This window comes from Staurois parvus, unplaced genomic scaffold (assembly GCF_062004578.1).
Source record: "Staurois parvus isolate SC_StPar_1 unplaced genomic scaffold, SC_StPar_1.0 ptg000080l, whole genome shotgun sequence".
Taxonomy (NCBI): Eukaryota; Metazoa; Chordata; class Amphibia; order Anura; family Ranidae; genus Staurois; species Staurois parvus.
In genome coordinates this window covers 6774874-6788937 of record NW_028317876.1, presented here as the reverse complement: position 1 = coordinate 6788937, position 14064 = coordinate 6774874, and the positions used below count along the sequence as shown (strand labels likewise).

Below are 14064 nucleotides of genomic sequence, written 5' to 3'. Positions count from 1 at the left end.
TAATCCAGAATCTCCACACGTTTGGACAAATTCACCATATGTGATGAGCCGGGCCTTCCTATTCAATCCATGGGTGAAACATGGGGAATAAAAACATTTTCAGGACCAATGTAAACCAGAATAGTTGCCTTGGTGGACCAGCTACATGAAAGTCATTTGTGTTTAAAAACGTTTAGTAGGCCCACCTTGCCAATTCTGTGGGGGTCATACTTCTCAAACTCTCCCTTCATGCTCCGGAAGCCCTCTCTGAATTTATCCTTCAGCCATCTCTCAATGTTGAGTGAGGCTTTCCTTTCCAGCTCTGCTTGTGACATTTCTCTCAAAGACTCTAAAAAGAGACAGAATTAGAAATATATTCAACAAGGAGATTTATTTTTAACCTCTGGAATAAGAACCATGTAAAAATAGAAATCTTTCGCTGGCAACAACTCAATCGCAACAGGATTGCAATACAGAACAAAGTAAATACTTACCTGGTTCCACACTTCACTCTCTCACCGTCTGGATAAGTAAACCTTTGCTTCCTTGTTGAGAGAAACACTGCAGAATGCTACTCACCAGCGTTGGCGTGCTCATCTGGATATCGCAGGTGAGTAGCATTCTGCAGTGTTCCTGGACAGTGAGGAAGTGACACAAGGAACTAGGTGACTATTTACTCTGCATAGAGATCCTGTCATTGGTGAGTTATCACCAGTGACAGGATCACTATTGTGACAGTACCATAAGTGTTGATTTTATAGACAAAACGACTGGCCCTTATGAGAAGAAGCAGTAAACACAACCGTTGTGTATCAATGAAAAGCTGGAACAGAGCCTATAAATGTAATCAACAAAATTCAGCTGCCCCTTTTATCAATACAGACTGAACACACTAAAAAATGTGCGTTTAATATATTAACACACAATTATAATATTATTAACAACAAGCTGGTCATATATTTGAAGAGATCAAAAGAGTATATTTCCTTTAAACATATCCAGTACTTGTTCTTCTTTTACCTTTTGTATTTACATTCCTAGAAGACTGATTTTGGATTTCATTCCCAAGTCTTTTCATCAGTAAGTCCCCTTTAATCACACCAGTCCCATCCACATCATACCTAACAGAATAAAAGCAGGGTGACATATAATGAGTGTATATAAAAAATGACATACAAATAGCACAGACTAAAATAAATGCAATTCATTATTTTCAGTAAGTGCTTCTATGTTCAAATGTAAATCATTTATCAGCTACAGATTATCTCTATTTTCTGTTCCCTAGTACAGAGATGATCTATTTTTCCTGCTACAACCTAAAAACTACAAACTTTTGATTATTATTCTATCATCTGTAGAATGCTTCTTCTGTTAGACAAGACCAAAAAAATGGAAGCTGTGCCAAAAAACAAACAAACAAACAAACAAACAAAGAACTAAAGTCCCTAGTACTGCCTTTTGTCTCCCTAAAGCTCATCCTCTTCCCTTACTGATAAGCCATTCCTTTTCCACACTGCGTATTTATGTGAAGGTGGCCATCTCCTAGATTGTAAACTGTAACGAGCAGGGCCCTCTGTTTCCTCTTGTACCAAATTGTATTGTAACAGTAATGTCTACCTTCATTTTGTAAAGCGCTGCGCAAACTGTTGGTGCTATATAAATCCTGTATAATAATATTCTTAGTTGAGGAGTGGGGCTTTGCTTCCTGGTGTTAGACCCATCCTCATGATGACTTATGAACTGTTGAATAAAAAGATAAGAAACCATGGTCACACAGTGAATAAAGCAAAAGCAGGTAGATCCTTGCACTGCAGATCCTAAGGTACAGCTTCCTAACCAGCCAGGATAACAGTAAGCACCACAGTAGTGGCATCACCAAATTTCGCTCCAAATTTCATGAGCAGGCAGAGACAGTAGTGCCTAAGATGATCTTACACAGCAGATATACAACTATGAGGCTTAAACCATAGTCGCATGGAGGACAAAAGGACCATTCAAAACAATTTTCAGGTTACCCCAATAAAATGTCTAGCTATTCCCTATAAAATAGCAGATCTTTACATTTTGAGTTCAGAATTTCTATCACACACCATAAAAGACACACATGCATAGCATAAGTTTGATACACAGAAAGATGTACATGTATAAGATGTGGATACACTGAAAGACTTAATGAACTCGAACAATGATTAGAACCTTTTAAAAAGTTTGTTAAACTCTGCATCGTCCAGGTGGAAGCCAAGTTGTGTCAATAAATCTCTGAATTCCGGAGGTAAGAATCTTGTAGTTCCATCTGTTTTCTTCTCTGATAAAAGCTCAGAAAGTTCTACGAATCTGTTTTTTAGGATGTAATTACAATATTTTGTTAGCAGTTATGTCAAGCAGTTGTTTAAAATCAGCTAAAAGCATGCATTATTTGATTAGGTGATTGTTAACCTCCCTAGCGGTCTGATTATGTCAATATTTTTGTGCTCAAAGCGGTACATGGAAATATGTATTTTTTTATTGTAGGCCTGTAATTTTTAGGAATAACTCACTGAAATCTGTCCGAACAAGGGTCTAGTAAACATCCCGGTTATGTTAAAATTTGAAACACAAAATCATAAATTATAATTTAATAAATAATCATAAAAAATAATAATATAATTTAATTCAATAATATAATCAAACCAATTCACTGAAATTTGAAATATAGCGCCAAGTTCGCACATCACTGAGCAAAGTCGCAAAATCGTTTTCAGTGTCTGATGACGAAATTCCCCACGAATCATCACTCAATTCTGCAAGTGGTTCTGATTTACTATTGCTGTTCTCTAGCTGGTCTAAAACCGCTTTTGACCTAAAGGGACGCTTTTTGGACACCATGGACATTTCTCAGTTTCCAGGCAGAAAGAACAGTAAAAATGCAGGCAGGGTGCAGGACAAAGCACTAGGGACAAAATGTATGTGAAATGGTTTGATACAGTAATGTTATACTATGTGATTTTAGTGAATTTAGTGAATGTCACTTTTTGTCATTTTCAAATTTCCCGTGGTTCCGTCCCTGTACGTCCCGACGTTGCAGGGGACGGAACCCAGAAGACAGATGCCGGTGTCCATCAGAGGACATTACAGGGGACACTGCAGGAGGGACATCGCGGGAGTGCAGGACAAGGTAAGAGAAGAACAGATCCCGGAGCAGCGCTGCAGGGTATTCCCGAGTGTAGCTCGGGGTTACCGCTTGTGGTACTGAAACTTTACCCCGAGCTACACTCGGGAATACCGCCAGGGAGGCTACGGTCTAAACTTGCAAAGGTTACATCTAGCACTGATTTATAGCTAGTATGTGAGAGATAACACCCTGAGCAGTGAAGTGTTTCTACTGTGTTCTAAACTCCTAGGAATGAACACTTTTTAGGAGGCTACATTGATTGGGAGGCCTGTCCACCTATATATTGCAGGGATTGCCAATGTTACACTTTATTATAGGAGAGAAAGTTGACATAACTACAGGAAAGAATGGGTTGTTTTCCAATCATTTTAATTACTGGTCTTTCTTCCCCATTAATCGCATAATCATATACTGACGTCCACCTCCTAAGTTAGTCAGTTCTTAAAAATGAACATCTGGCAGACACCATCTCTGGACACATAGGCCTAGGATATCATCTGATCTAGATAGCACACAGTAGTAGGTAGCTGAACTTACCTGTGCTTCATTTTCAGCTGTGTGTGGACTTGGGATGCTGTCATTGACATTTTATCATCTGCTTTCCTGTTAACAGGGTCCAGCCATGTAGGCCTTCCTGATGGGACTGGATCCCTTATTGCTGCATATAGCTCTTCAAACTTTATTATAGTCTTTTCATTAAGCTTCAATCTGGAAAATCAAGAGAAATAACTATCTTCATAGAGTATACAGAGATCTGTACAGGACTACTGCTATTGCTGCAAAATACAACAAAACATAACAACCAATCACATATAACAATCATATTAGACCTCATTCATACGGGCATTGAGATCTGCAGTCACTAAATGCGCTGTGTGTTTAAGTGGCTGGAGCCACCAGGCAGCCTATTCAGGTCTATTGGGACACAGCCGCTTGTGACAGCCATGTGGGTGAATGGCCCCAAATGCACACTGTCTAAACTTCAAGAATTACAACCCTTTTAAAAATATTCTGGTTTATATAGGAGTTATGTACAACAAGGTGTATGCCACCTTTTGGATTGATTAAATTTATTAACTATTTACATTTTTGCCACGTGCTGGGAGTACAGCTATTGCTATACTCCCAGCAAACTCTGCTACACAGCAGCCACACTGTGCATTTGTATCTTCCACTAAAATTCCTGGAGTTTACCAGGTATGGATATTTTATTCATACTCTGCATATACCATACTTGGCCGATCCCCGTAAAATAGATACTGCAGTGATGTCCACTAGATTCCATGTTCCGTGCCGAGTGGCTGCCCTGATGCATTATGAACACAGGAGATTAGCCTCTCAGTGTAGCACCAGTCAAAGAATGCTTTGGATTTCCTGAATGAATGCAAAGTGTTCTCTGACTGGATGAGGCAGAGAGTGTGATGTCAAAGCCCCGCATCTTGTCCAATCAGAGAATGATTTGCAATCACTAGAAAATGCAAAGCATTCTGTGAATGGTGCACATGCAGATTGGTCGACCTCCTGTGTTCACAATACAGCAGAGCAGACACTTGACATGGGACTTGGAAGCTACTGGAGATCACTGCAATAGCCATGTTTACTTCATTGGTTTCAAGTTTCCAGGGGCATCAGCCAGGTATGGAATATGCATAGTTACACTGGTCCAAGCTGGACCAATTTAATTATGTATAAAATATCTATACCTGGAATTCTTCTTTAAAGAGTGGATACTGTTACCTTAGCAATGTGAATGTTCACTTAGCTTAGTGAATAAGGCGAAGCAGTGTACACTTTTAAATCCTAATCATTTGCAAAGGAAACTAAAAAAAGGACTGTTTCTAGCACCTGATCGATTCACTAGCGAGCATTTATTTTTGAGTGTACAGTATACAGATTTATTGTCCATGGCACAATTTGAGCAAATTAGGGATCTTAAATCTGAAATTATTGGTAAAAGCATAATTTTTTATTTGACCCAGTTTTCTACAATCAGCCCTATTGTGCCATGTACTCAACTGATGCCGAAATAAAAAAATGCAATGTGGTTGATTCACTAATAGAGTAGAGAATGTTAAAATAGTATAGTATGAAGCTTCACTCTGAATAGCCAATCATGTGTTAAGGAAATAAAAAGCAAAACTTCATCTTTGGCATAATAATCACATATGTGTACTGTAAGTTGACTTTCTCAGTAATTGTACATGTTGTAATTTACTTAACCTGCTTACATGTGGCTATGGCACAGAGGGATCAGGTGATAAAAGTTTTATAGTCTAATTACTGTGCTGAGTAATCAGCAGTGCAAAATAATAATATTATTCATTCTAAAATCAACTTTAACAACAAGGCACAGATCCACATCAAATACATGTTCATCTCAATAAATTAGAATATCATTAACAATGTTATTTATTTCAGTAATTCAATTCAAAAAGTGAAACTCATATATTATATAGATTCATTACACACAGAATGATATATTTCAAGTATTTCTTTCTTTTAATTTTGATGCTTATGGATTACAGCTTGTGAAACCCCAAAATGCATTATCTCAGAAAATTGGAATATTACTTAAGACCAATAAAAAAAAGGAATTTATTACAGAAATGTTGGCTTACTGAAAAGTATGTCCATGTACAGTATAGTATGCACTCAGTACTTGGTCAGGGTTCCTTCTGCATGAATTACTGCATCAATGCGGCGCAGCATGGAGGCGATCAGCCTGTGGCACTGCTGAGGTGTTATGGAAGCCCAGATTGCTTTGATAATGGCCTTCATCTCATCTGCATTGTTGGGTCTGGTATCTCTCATCTTCCTCTTGGCAATGCCCCATAGATTCTCTATGGGGTTCAGGTCAAGCGAGTTTGCTGGCCAATCAAGTACAGTGATACCACAATCACAAAACCAGGTATTGGTACTTTTGGCAGTGTGGACAGGTGCCAAGTCCTGCTGGAAAATGATATCAGCATCCCCATAAAGCTGGTCAGCAGAAGGAAGCATGACGTGCTCTAGACTTTCCTAGTAGACGGCTGCACTGACTTAGGAGTTGATAAAACACAGTGGACCAACACCAGCAGATGACATGGCTCCCCAAATCATCACTGACTGTGGAAACTTCACACTGGACCTCATGCAACTTGGATTCTGTGTCTCTCCACTCTTCTTCCAGACTCTGGGACCTTGATCTCCAAATGAAATGCAAACTTTACTTTTAACCTCTGAGCAACAGTCCAGTCCTTTTTCTCCTTAGCCCAAGTAAGATGCTTCTGATGTTGTCTCTGGTTCAGAAAGGCGACAGTTGTAGCCCATGTCCTCGGTACGTCTGTGTGTGGTGGCTCTTGAAGCACTGACATCAGCCATAGTCCACTCCATATTAATCTCCCCTAAATTCTTGAATGGCCTTTGCTTCACAATCCTCTCAAGGCTACAGTTATCTCTGTTGCTTGTGCACCTTTTTCTACCACATGTTTTCCTTCCACTCAACTTTCCATTAATATGCTTGGATACAGCACTCTGTGAACAACCAACTTCTTTAGCAATGCCCTTTTGTGACTTACCCTCCTTGTGGAGGGTGTCAATGACTGTTTTCTGGACAACTGTTAAGTCAGCAGTTTTTCCCGTGACTGTGTAACCTACAGAACCAGACTGAGAGACCATTTAAAGGCTCAGGAAACCTTTACAGGTGTTTCACTAGGAATCTACAATATTGAACTTTTTCACAATATTCTAATTTTCTGAGATACTGAATTTTGGGTTTTCAAAAGCTGTAAGCTATAATCATCAAAATTAAAAATAAAGAAATACTTGAAATATATCACTGTGTGTGTAATGAATCTATATAATATAGGAGTTTCACTTTTGAATTGAGTTACTGAAATAAATGAACTTTTTGATGATATTCTAATTTATTGAGATGCATCTGTATAAGGCAGTTCCAATTGTGCAGTTAGGAATGCAGTGCTTACATATGATAGGCTGGCAGAGGCTTCCTTTATGAAGCAGATATGCTTGTAGCCAATCACTGTGAGAGGGACGCTGTACTGTCACACTGCTGCACAGGCTTATGTCACATTTGTAAGCTGATTACAGCAGAGAAGTTCCTTATCTCCAGGAACCTGTCTCTAGGCTCAGCCTAGTTCTCCCACACAAGCAGGTGTCTTTCTTTACCTTCTTTCCCCACTTAATTTCATTCATTTTCTAGAATGACCCAGCAGGCTCTTTCTAAAACCTCCCTGTGTTTAAGATGGCCACCCAAGTCTCAGGAGTCATCGTCCAACTGGTGCCATGCAGGGCTGCTGTCAGAAACCACAGGGCCCTGTACAGCCAATGTGACAGGGCCCCCAAATCAACAAAGTTTACTATGCTTCAGTTATGAATAAACACAGTGATTTGTACCAATCACTCATTGTGTTCATTCAAAAAAGGAAGGGGCTGGTAAATGTGACATATTTATGGACTCTTCCTCCACTCTTCATCCTAAGGATCCTATAATGTGGGAGGGGGGGTTGGGGAAATGTATGGTGCACTGGGAGGTGCTGCAGAGAGAGCCATACAGGGGATCAGTTCCAGTAATTGCCCCACTCCCTCCGCTGTGCTGATCTCCCTCCCTGCCCACATCTGATTCACCCAGCTGCCTGGGCCCCCCTGCTGGTCTGGGCCCTGTACAGGAGGACCAGTGGTACCACCTTATCCAGGGCCCTGGTGCCATGCTTGCTTCCCCCACGGAAAACAGAGCAAAGAAAGCAAGAATAAGTTTTGATTTTGATGGTAATTTGGTAATTTTTTTCTGTCTGTGTCCCATCGGGGAGATTTCCTTTTACTGTCTGTCCCACAGCCAAAACAGGAAGTAAGGGGAAATCCCCCGTCACCAAATTACCAAAACTAGTGTCCCTATTCCAAGATTGCTCTTCTATTTTTGTTCTGGTAACAACTCAATATTTGGGATTTTTTTACTCTCTGTATTAACAGTAAGCAGGAAAAAACAGAGATGGTGAATTTCCCTAAGGCACAGGCAGCAATAGAAACTGTCAGCTGTTCTTACCCCTCTCTACTCTATAAAATTAAAAAAAATTTAAAAAAGTTGAAGAAACTATAAAACTAAAGACAGATGGGGACATCTAGTGGTAGAAATTGGGTACTACACCAGAAAGCTCAAGCGAGAAATACTCCATTACATTCTGTACCTACTGTTTACTGTATGACTTGTGCTAACATGAATTTGTCCATTGTAAAATAAATAAAGAATTTTTGCTTGCACATGACTGGATGGTAGATATATGATTGGATGATTGATACATCTTCACAATATTCACTAAACTAAGTGCAAATTGACTTTGTAAAGGAAAACATATTTACCTTTTGATTACCTCTTTATGTATTAGTAAACATTCTTCTTTATTATTAAACATTATTGAAAAATATTCTTTAGCCCTCTTGATTATTACATCTATATCCATATTATTCCTACACGTTTGTGTCTAATATAATTTGTTCACCTCATTGTTTACATATCATGACTGCATCCATGAAACTTAACCACTTGTCCTCCAGAGGATTTACCCCCCTTCCTGACCAGGCCATTTTTTTGCGATAGGGTGCTGCGTTACTTTAACTGACAATTGCGCGATCATGAAAAGCTGCACATAAATGAAATGTATGTCCTTTTTTTCCCACCAATAGAGCTTTCTTTCAGTGGTATTTGATCACCTGTGCGGTTTTTTAATTTTTTGTGCTATAAACAAAAAAGACCGACAATTTTGCAAAAAAGAAATATTTTTTACTTTTTGCTATAAAACATACCCAGTAAAAAAAATTTAAAAAATCTAATTTCTTCATAAATTTAGGCCAAAATGTATTCTGCTACATGTCTTTGCCAAAAAGAAAATCCCAATACGTGTAAATTAATTGGTTTACATGAAAGTTATAGTGTCTACAAATGGCGGTATATATACTAGAATTTTTTGTAAAATTTATTTTATACTAGTAATGGCAGCGATCAGCAACTTGTAGCTGGACTGTGGGACTGTGGCAGGCATTCTGACACTGGGGGGAACTGACTAACTACCACTGACATCCCCAGCGACACTAATACAGTGATAAGTGCTAATAAAAAGCACTGCCACTGTACTGATGACACTGGGCAGGAAGGGGTTAACATGTGGGGCGATCAAAGAGTTAACTGTGTGTTGTTTTACTGTGTGTGCTGTGTTGTGTTTTACTAGGGAAATATGCTGCTGTGTATTTGTTGTGCAGAGAAATACACAGCAGCATGTTACTGCTGGCAGGAAAGAGACCTGTGTTGTTTACATACAGAGCTCTCCCCTGTCAGTGATACTCGGCGATCACCAGGTACCGGCTGGGAATCTCCAGCCAGAACCCAGTGATCGACATCTGTATCCGCCAATGGCAATGCAAAATCACACACACATATATATATATATATATATATATATATATATATATATATATATGATTTTGTGCAGCCCTGCTGACCTGTAACAGCAGTTCTGCTATAGGGTGGTAGGGAAGCAGTTAAAGGGTAACTCCACTTTCATGGGGAAAAAAAGCAAATAAAAAAATATATATAGTGTATACAATTGTGTATATAAGTCATACTGTGATTGAATGGTATTAAAAATTACCTTTTCTTTTCAATCTGTAGTGCAGTAATCTTCTGTAAAATGCAATACAATATGGCTACCTGGCCCCCCAGAAGTGTAATTTCCTGCTTGTGTGATTTGCTCACTGATTATTCTAGATGTAATCACTAAGATACAAGTAAAATTTTGGGCATCCCCTGCAACAAAAATGTAATTTTTAGTGAGATACTCCAAAAGGGAAAACACGTCTAAGGATGCAGTCCCTGCAATTTTCCTAATTTCAGTCCTGCTTGTGCAGCAGCTGATTGATAATCACTCCCACACAGATTCCCAGGATTCATGGACACAGACAAACAGCTTTTTTCTTCAGAATAACAAAAGGTAGGAAACTGCAACAAAGTTTGTTGTGAAAGTCAGTGTGAAAGAGCCCTTAAGCTGAACAAAAGCACATCAAAAAGGGAACAGTGTGAAAGTACTTAGTACACTAAGATTTGCTCAGGTGGCTATAATGAACACAGACCCAACCATTCAGGAATCAGTCTGGAAAGGACATTGTAAAACAAACTGCTATTTCTTCTGAACAGAAAACAGTAGTATTCTGCAACAAAATGTATTTTGTAATGAACCTAGATCATTCAGAATGATGTTTTGTTCTCAAATAAAGTGAAGTTACATATCAATGATCCAAGCATATCCTCTACAAACAACTAAGTGCAGGAGAAAAAAAAACAGTTCTCCGTTTGTAAAGAAATACAAAATATGATTTATTATTGGTGTACTAGTAATGCAGCTCTGAGAAATGATGAAAAAAAATACATATTAAGAGCCCATTCACACTTGTGCGACTTTGTGGTCCAAAGTTGCATGATAAGTCACCCACCCATGTTTCCCAATTGGTAGCATTCATATCTGTGCGACTTCACAGTAGTTCATGCACCACTTTGGTACGACTTTCATGCAACTTGAGTGCCATAGACTGCAATGAAAACCCTCAAAAGTCATATGAAAGTCGTACCTGAATGTTATACATGCAACAATTGTGCAACAGTTGTCCATTATCATTAATGAAAGCCAAAGTCGTATCCAAGTTGCACCCATCCAAAGTTGCATCAAAGTTGCATTCCAAAGTCGTGCAACTTTGGAGTCGTACAAGTGTGAATGGAGCCTAAATAACTTAACACAACTGATAGATGATATTCTGGTTTGAGGCAGGAAGGGTTTAACCACCAGTCAGCTTTTTATACCTACTTTGGGACTGAGATGACATTTCCCTGCAATATTCTGGTCTTAGCCCACTCACCATACATGTAACTACCTTACAAATGGAAGAAATGATCTGGAGAGTACTTCCAGGTGAAAAGTATCAATGGCTTTATAGTCCTCTGGAGCAGTACACCCTGGTAACCTCCAAGATGTACAGGCACTTGTGTAAGGAAGTTCCTAGCTGAAAAAAAACAGTTGAAAAGTGTCCATCTCTACAGATTGAAGATACTCTGCAGTGCTTTGTGGGATATAATGAGGTGTCCCTTGTGCAAAGGTCAACATTTGCATACCTCAGGCACTTAGGTGTTGACTTCTGAAACAGATGATTGTACCTGGAGGTACTTACTTTGAATTTTTAGATTAGCTCTCTAGTTTAGGACTAACAATGGGTGAACTTTAGATTCAGAACACAGCAGTTGGCCGGATCTGGGAAGACTGGCGAGATTACTCAACTTTAAAGCTTTCAGAGGTAGAAGACGACATTTTGCCAGAAACCCCACACAGCAGAAATATCAGCATTGACTGAAAAATGACCATTACATAGCTCCCCATATAGCATGTTATGATGTGCATCTTGGCTTATTTCACTTCAAGTACAGTGCAATTGTTTCAAATATAGCTTACTTTAAATAATGATTTAAAGTAAAATGTTAAAGTGGAGTTCCACCTGAAAAAAAAGTTAGCAGCTACAAAAATTGTAGCTGCTGACTTTTACAGACACTTACCTGTCCCTCGGTCCAGCGGTGTCCTCAGCTTGTGGCTTCACAGCCAGGTGCCCAATGCGCATGTGCAAAAAGCGCTGCACTTTGTGAATGGCCCCGTCATGTGTCCCAGAAGACTATGGGGAGGGAGGGGGAGAGGACAACTTCTGCTTCCGATCGCCTAGGCGATCACAGCGGAAGTGGGAGCGGGTAACTGTCATATTCGGGTACCCGCTCCCCAAAGATGCCAATCCTTAATGTGGAGCAGGGGACAAAGCATTAAAGCGGAATGTCCCCTTTTGGGTGGAGCTCTGCTTTAAGCACATTAGTGTAGACAAAGATGGTTACATCAGTTAATTAAAATATAAAAAAAGAAGTTCACAAATGACATACTTTATATGATTGGTTTATGGTCACATACCTTAAAAGAAGTTGCTGATATTGTCTGGAGCTTATAATTCTTCCAAGGAATTTTGTTAACATCATGAGCAGAACATCTCTGTAAGGTACAAGACAACAATGACATGATAGCTGTCAACACTAAAAACTGAAAATAATATAGACTCCAGAAATGCTAATTTATTTATTTCAGGTGCTTATATAGTGCTGTCAATTTGCGCAGCCCTTTACATATATATTGTACATTCACATCAGTCCCTAACCCTCAAGGGGCGTACAATCTAAGGTCCCTAACTTAAATTCATACATACACATACTAGGACCAATTTAGACAGGATCCAATGAACCTACCAGCATGTCTTTGGAGTGTGGGAGGAAACCGGAGTACCCGGAGGAAACCCTTGCAGACACAGGGAGACCATGCAAACTCCAGGCAGGTTGTGCTGTGGTTGGGATTCGAACCAACGACCCTAGTACTGCCAGGTGGAAGTGATAACCATGTGCTTGGGTTACCTGTTCCAGCTGCTTGTTTCGTCACACTCTTATACATTATCATATACAGTGTTCATGTATTTTATGCCACATCTACATCAGTATTCAGTAGAGATATATTCTTAAAACAGTAGATGGCAGTGTTTATAAGTTTGTAGATGCATCTATGGCAAAACTCTTGTTTCTTGTTTCCTGGTTGCAGTGAAATAAGCAGAAAAGCACTTTCAGACTGTGCACTGTCTGTTCTGTAGGGCTATATACAGAATTTCCAACAATATGAATCAATGATAACATTTACTGGGCTTTTATTGTATTGTTTGTAATTTTTTCTTTGAGGTGTAAGCACCAGTAAATACATGTACCGCTATGCATGTAGCTTTTTATTAGTAATACGTGAGAGTGTCGGAAGAGAAAGTTCCCTCACACTTTCGGAATTAATAAAACTGGAAACCTAGACTGCAAATCATGATGTCTTAACCCCCAGTCCATTGGGATCCACCAATGTAAGAATGTAATTCTTCCAAGTGACAAAACAATATCTTGGGGGGGATACTTTTGCTGACCATCAATGTAAGGTGGCATGTTTATCCCAACTAACCACCAATATAACAGAGACATTGACACTGGCCAGCAATGTAATGGAGACACTGACAATGATCCCTGATTTTAAGAATGGGCACTGACCACCAATTGTAAGAGGGACATTTATACTGACCATCAATATACCAAGACAATGACACTTACATCAATGCTACACAATTGTAAGAGGGATATTTACACTGAACAGCAATAAAAAGGGACATTAACACTGACCACCAATGTAACATAATGTAGGAGGGACATTTACACTGACTACCAATGTAAGCTAGTAAGAGCATAGATTGTACTTGATCAGTTTCTTCCCAGAGCATTGGAGGTTCAACAGGTCTGAACCAAGAATTGCCCAGAGCTGAGCAATTCTGGGTTCATATTACCCAGGGGAGATTAGCAAATGTTCACTGACCTCTGGCTGCTTCTGCTCCAGTCACCTGTCATGGAGGTTTTTAGGCACACAGGAGGAACTCGTGGTCGAGGGAAATCAGATGGGGGTGGCACCTTTCCAGCAGGGAAGAAGAGATCAGGAAGATGTAAAGCCAGCAGCTGGGACTAAACATTTAAACAAACTCCCAACTGCTGTATTGGCTAGGAGTTAGTTTACAATGGGACTCTAAGAAAGAATGGGACTGTTCTTACAGAGCCATAGATCTTTCAGGCTGCTCTGACAAGGCCTCAAATTACCAAGAGGCTGCTCTTAAAGGACTTACTATTACTATTAGGATAAATGTCCTATTTATGTACTCTTACCAGGTATCTTGACCCCATAACCCTCTCTCTTGGAAATGAGTTCTGAAATAAAAGGTAAAAAAGACTAAAACGACTGACTCTCAACATATTTTTCTCCTGACTTCACACGAGGAACCAGACCTTAAGATGGATATGT

At 39.4% G+C, this 14064-nt stretch overlaps 1 protein-coding gene across 1 annotated transcript in view; it reads right to left on the bottom strand.

Moving 5' to 3' along the window:
* LOC149469184 (EF-hand calcium-binding domain-containing protein 6-like) overlaps positions 1 to 14064 on the bottom strand; it is a 135094-nt gene that overhangs the window by 79867 nt on the left and 41163 nt on the right. Inside the window, exons 5-9 of the mRNA XM_089669608.1 lie at positions 12115 to 12192; positions 3668 to 3838; positions 2176 to 2313; positions 1000 to 1100; positions 186 to 328 (exon numbers count right to left, since the gene is read on the bottom strand). Coding sequence (XP_089525734.1) covers positions 186 to 328; positions 1000 to 1100; positions 2176 to 2313; positions 3668 to 3838; positions 12115 to 12192 — 631 coding nt within the window. The remainder of the gene's footprint in view (positions 1 to 185; positions 329 to 999; positions 1101 to 2175; positions 2314 to 3667; positions 3839 to 12114; positions 12193 to 14064) is intronic.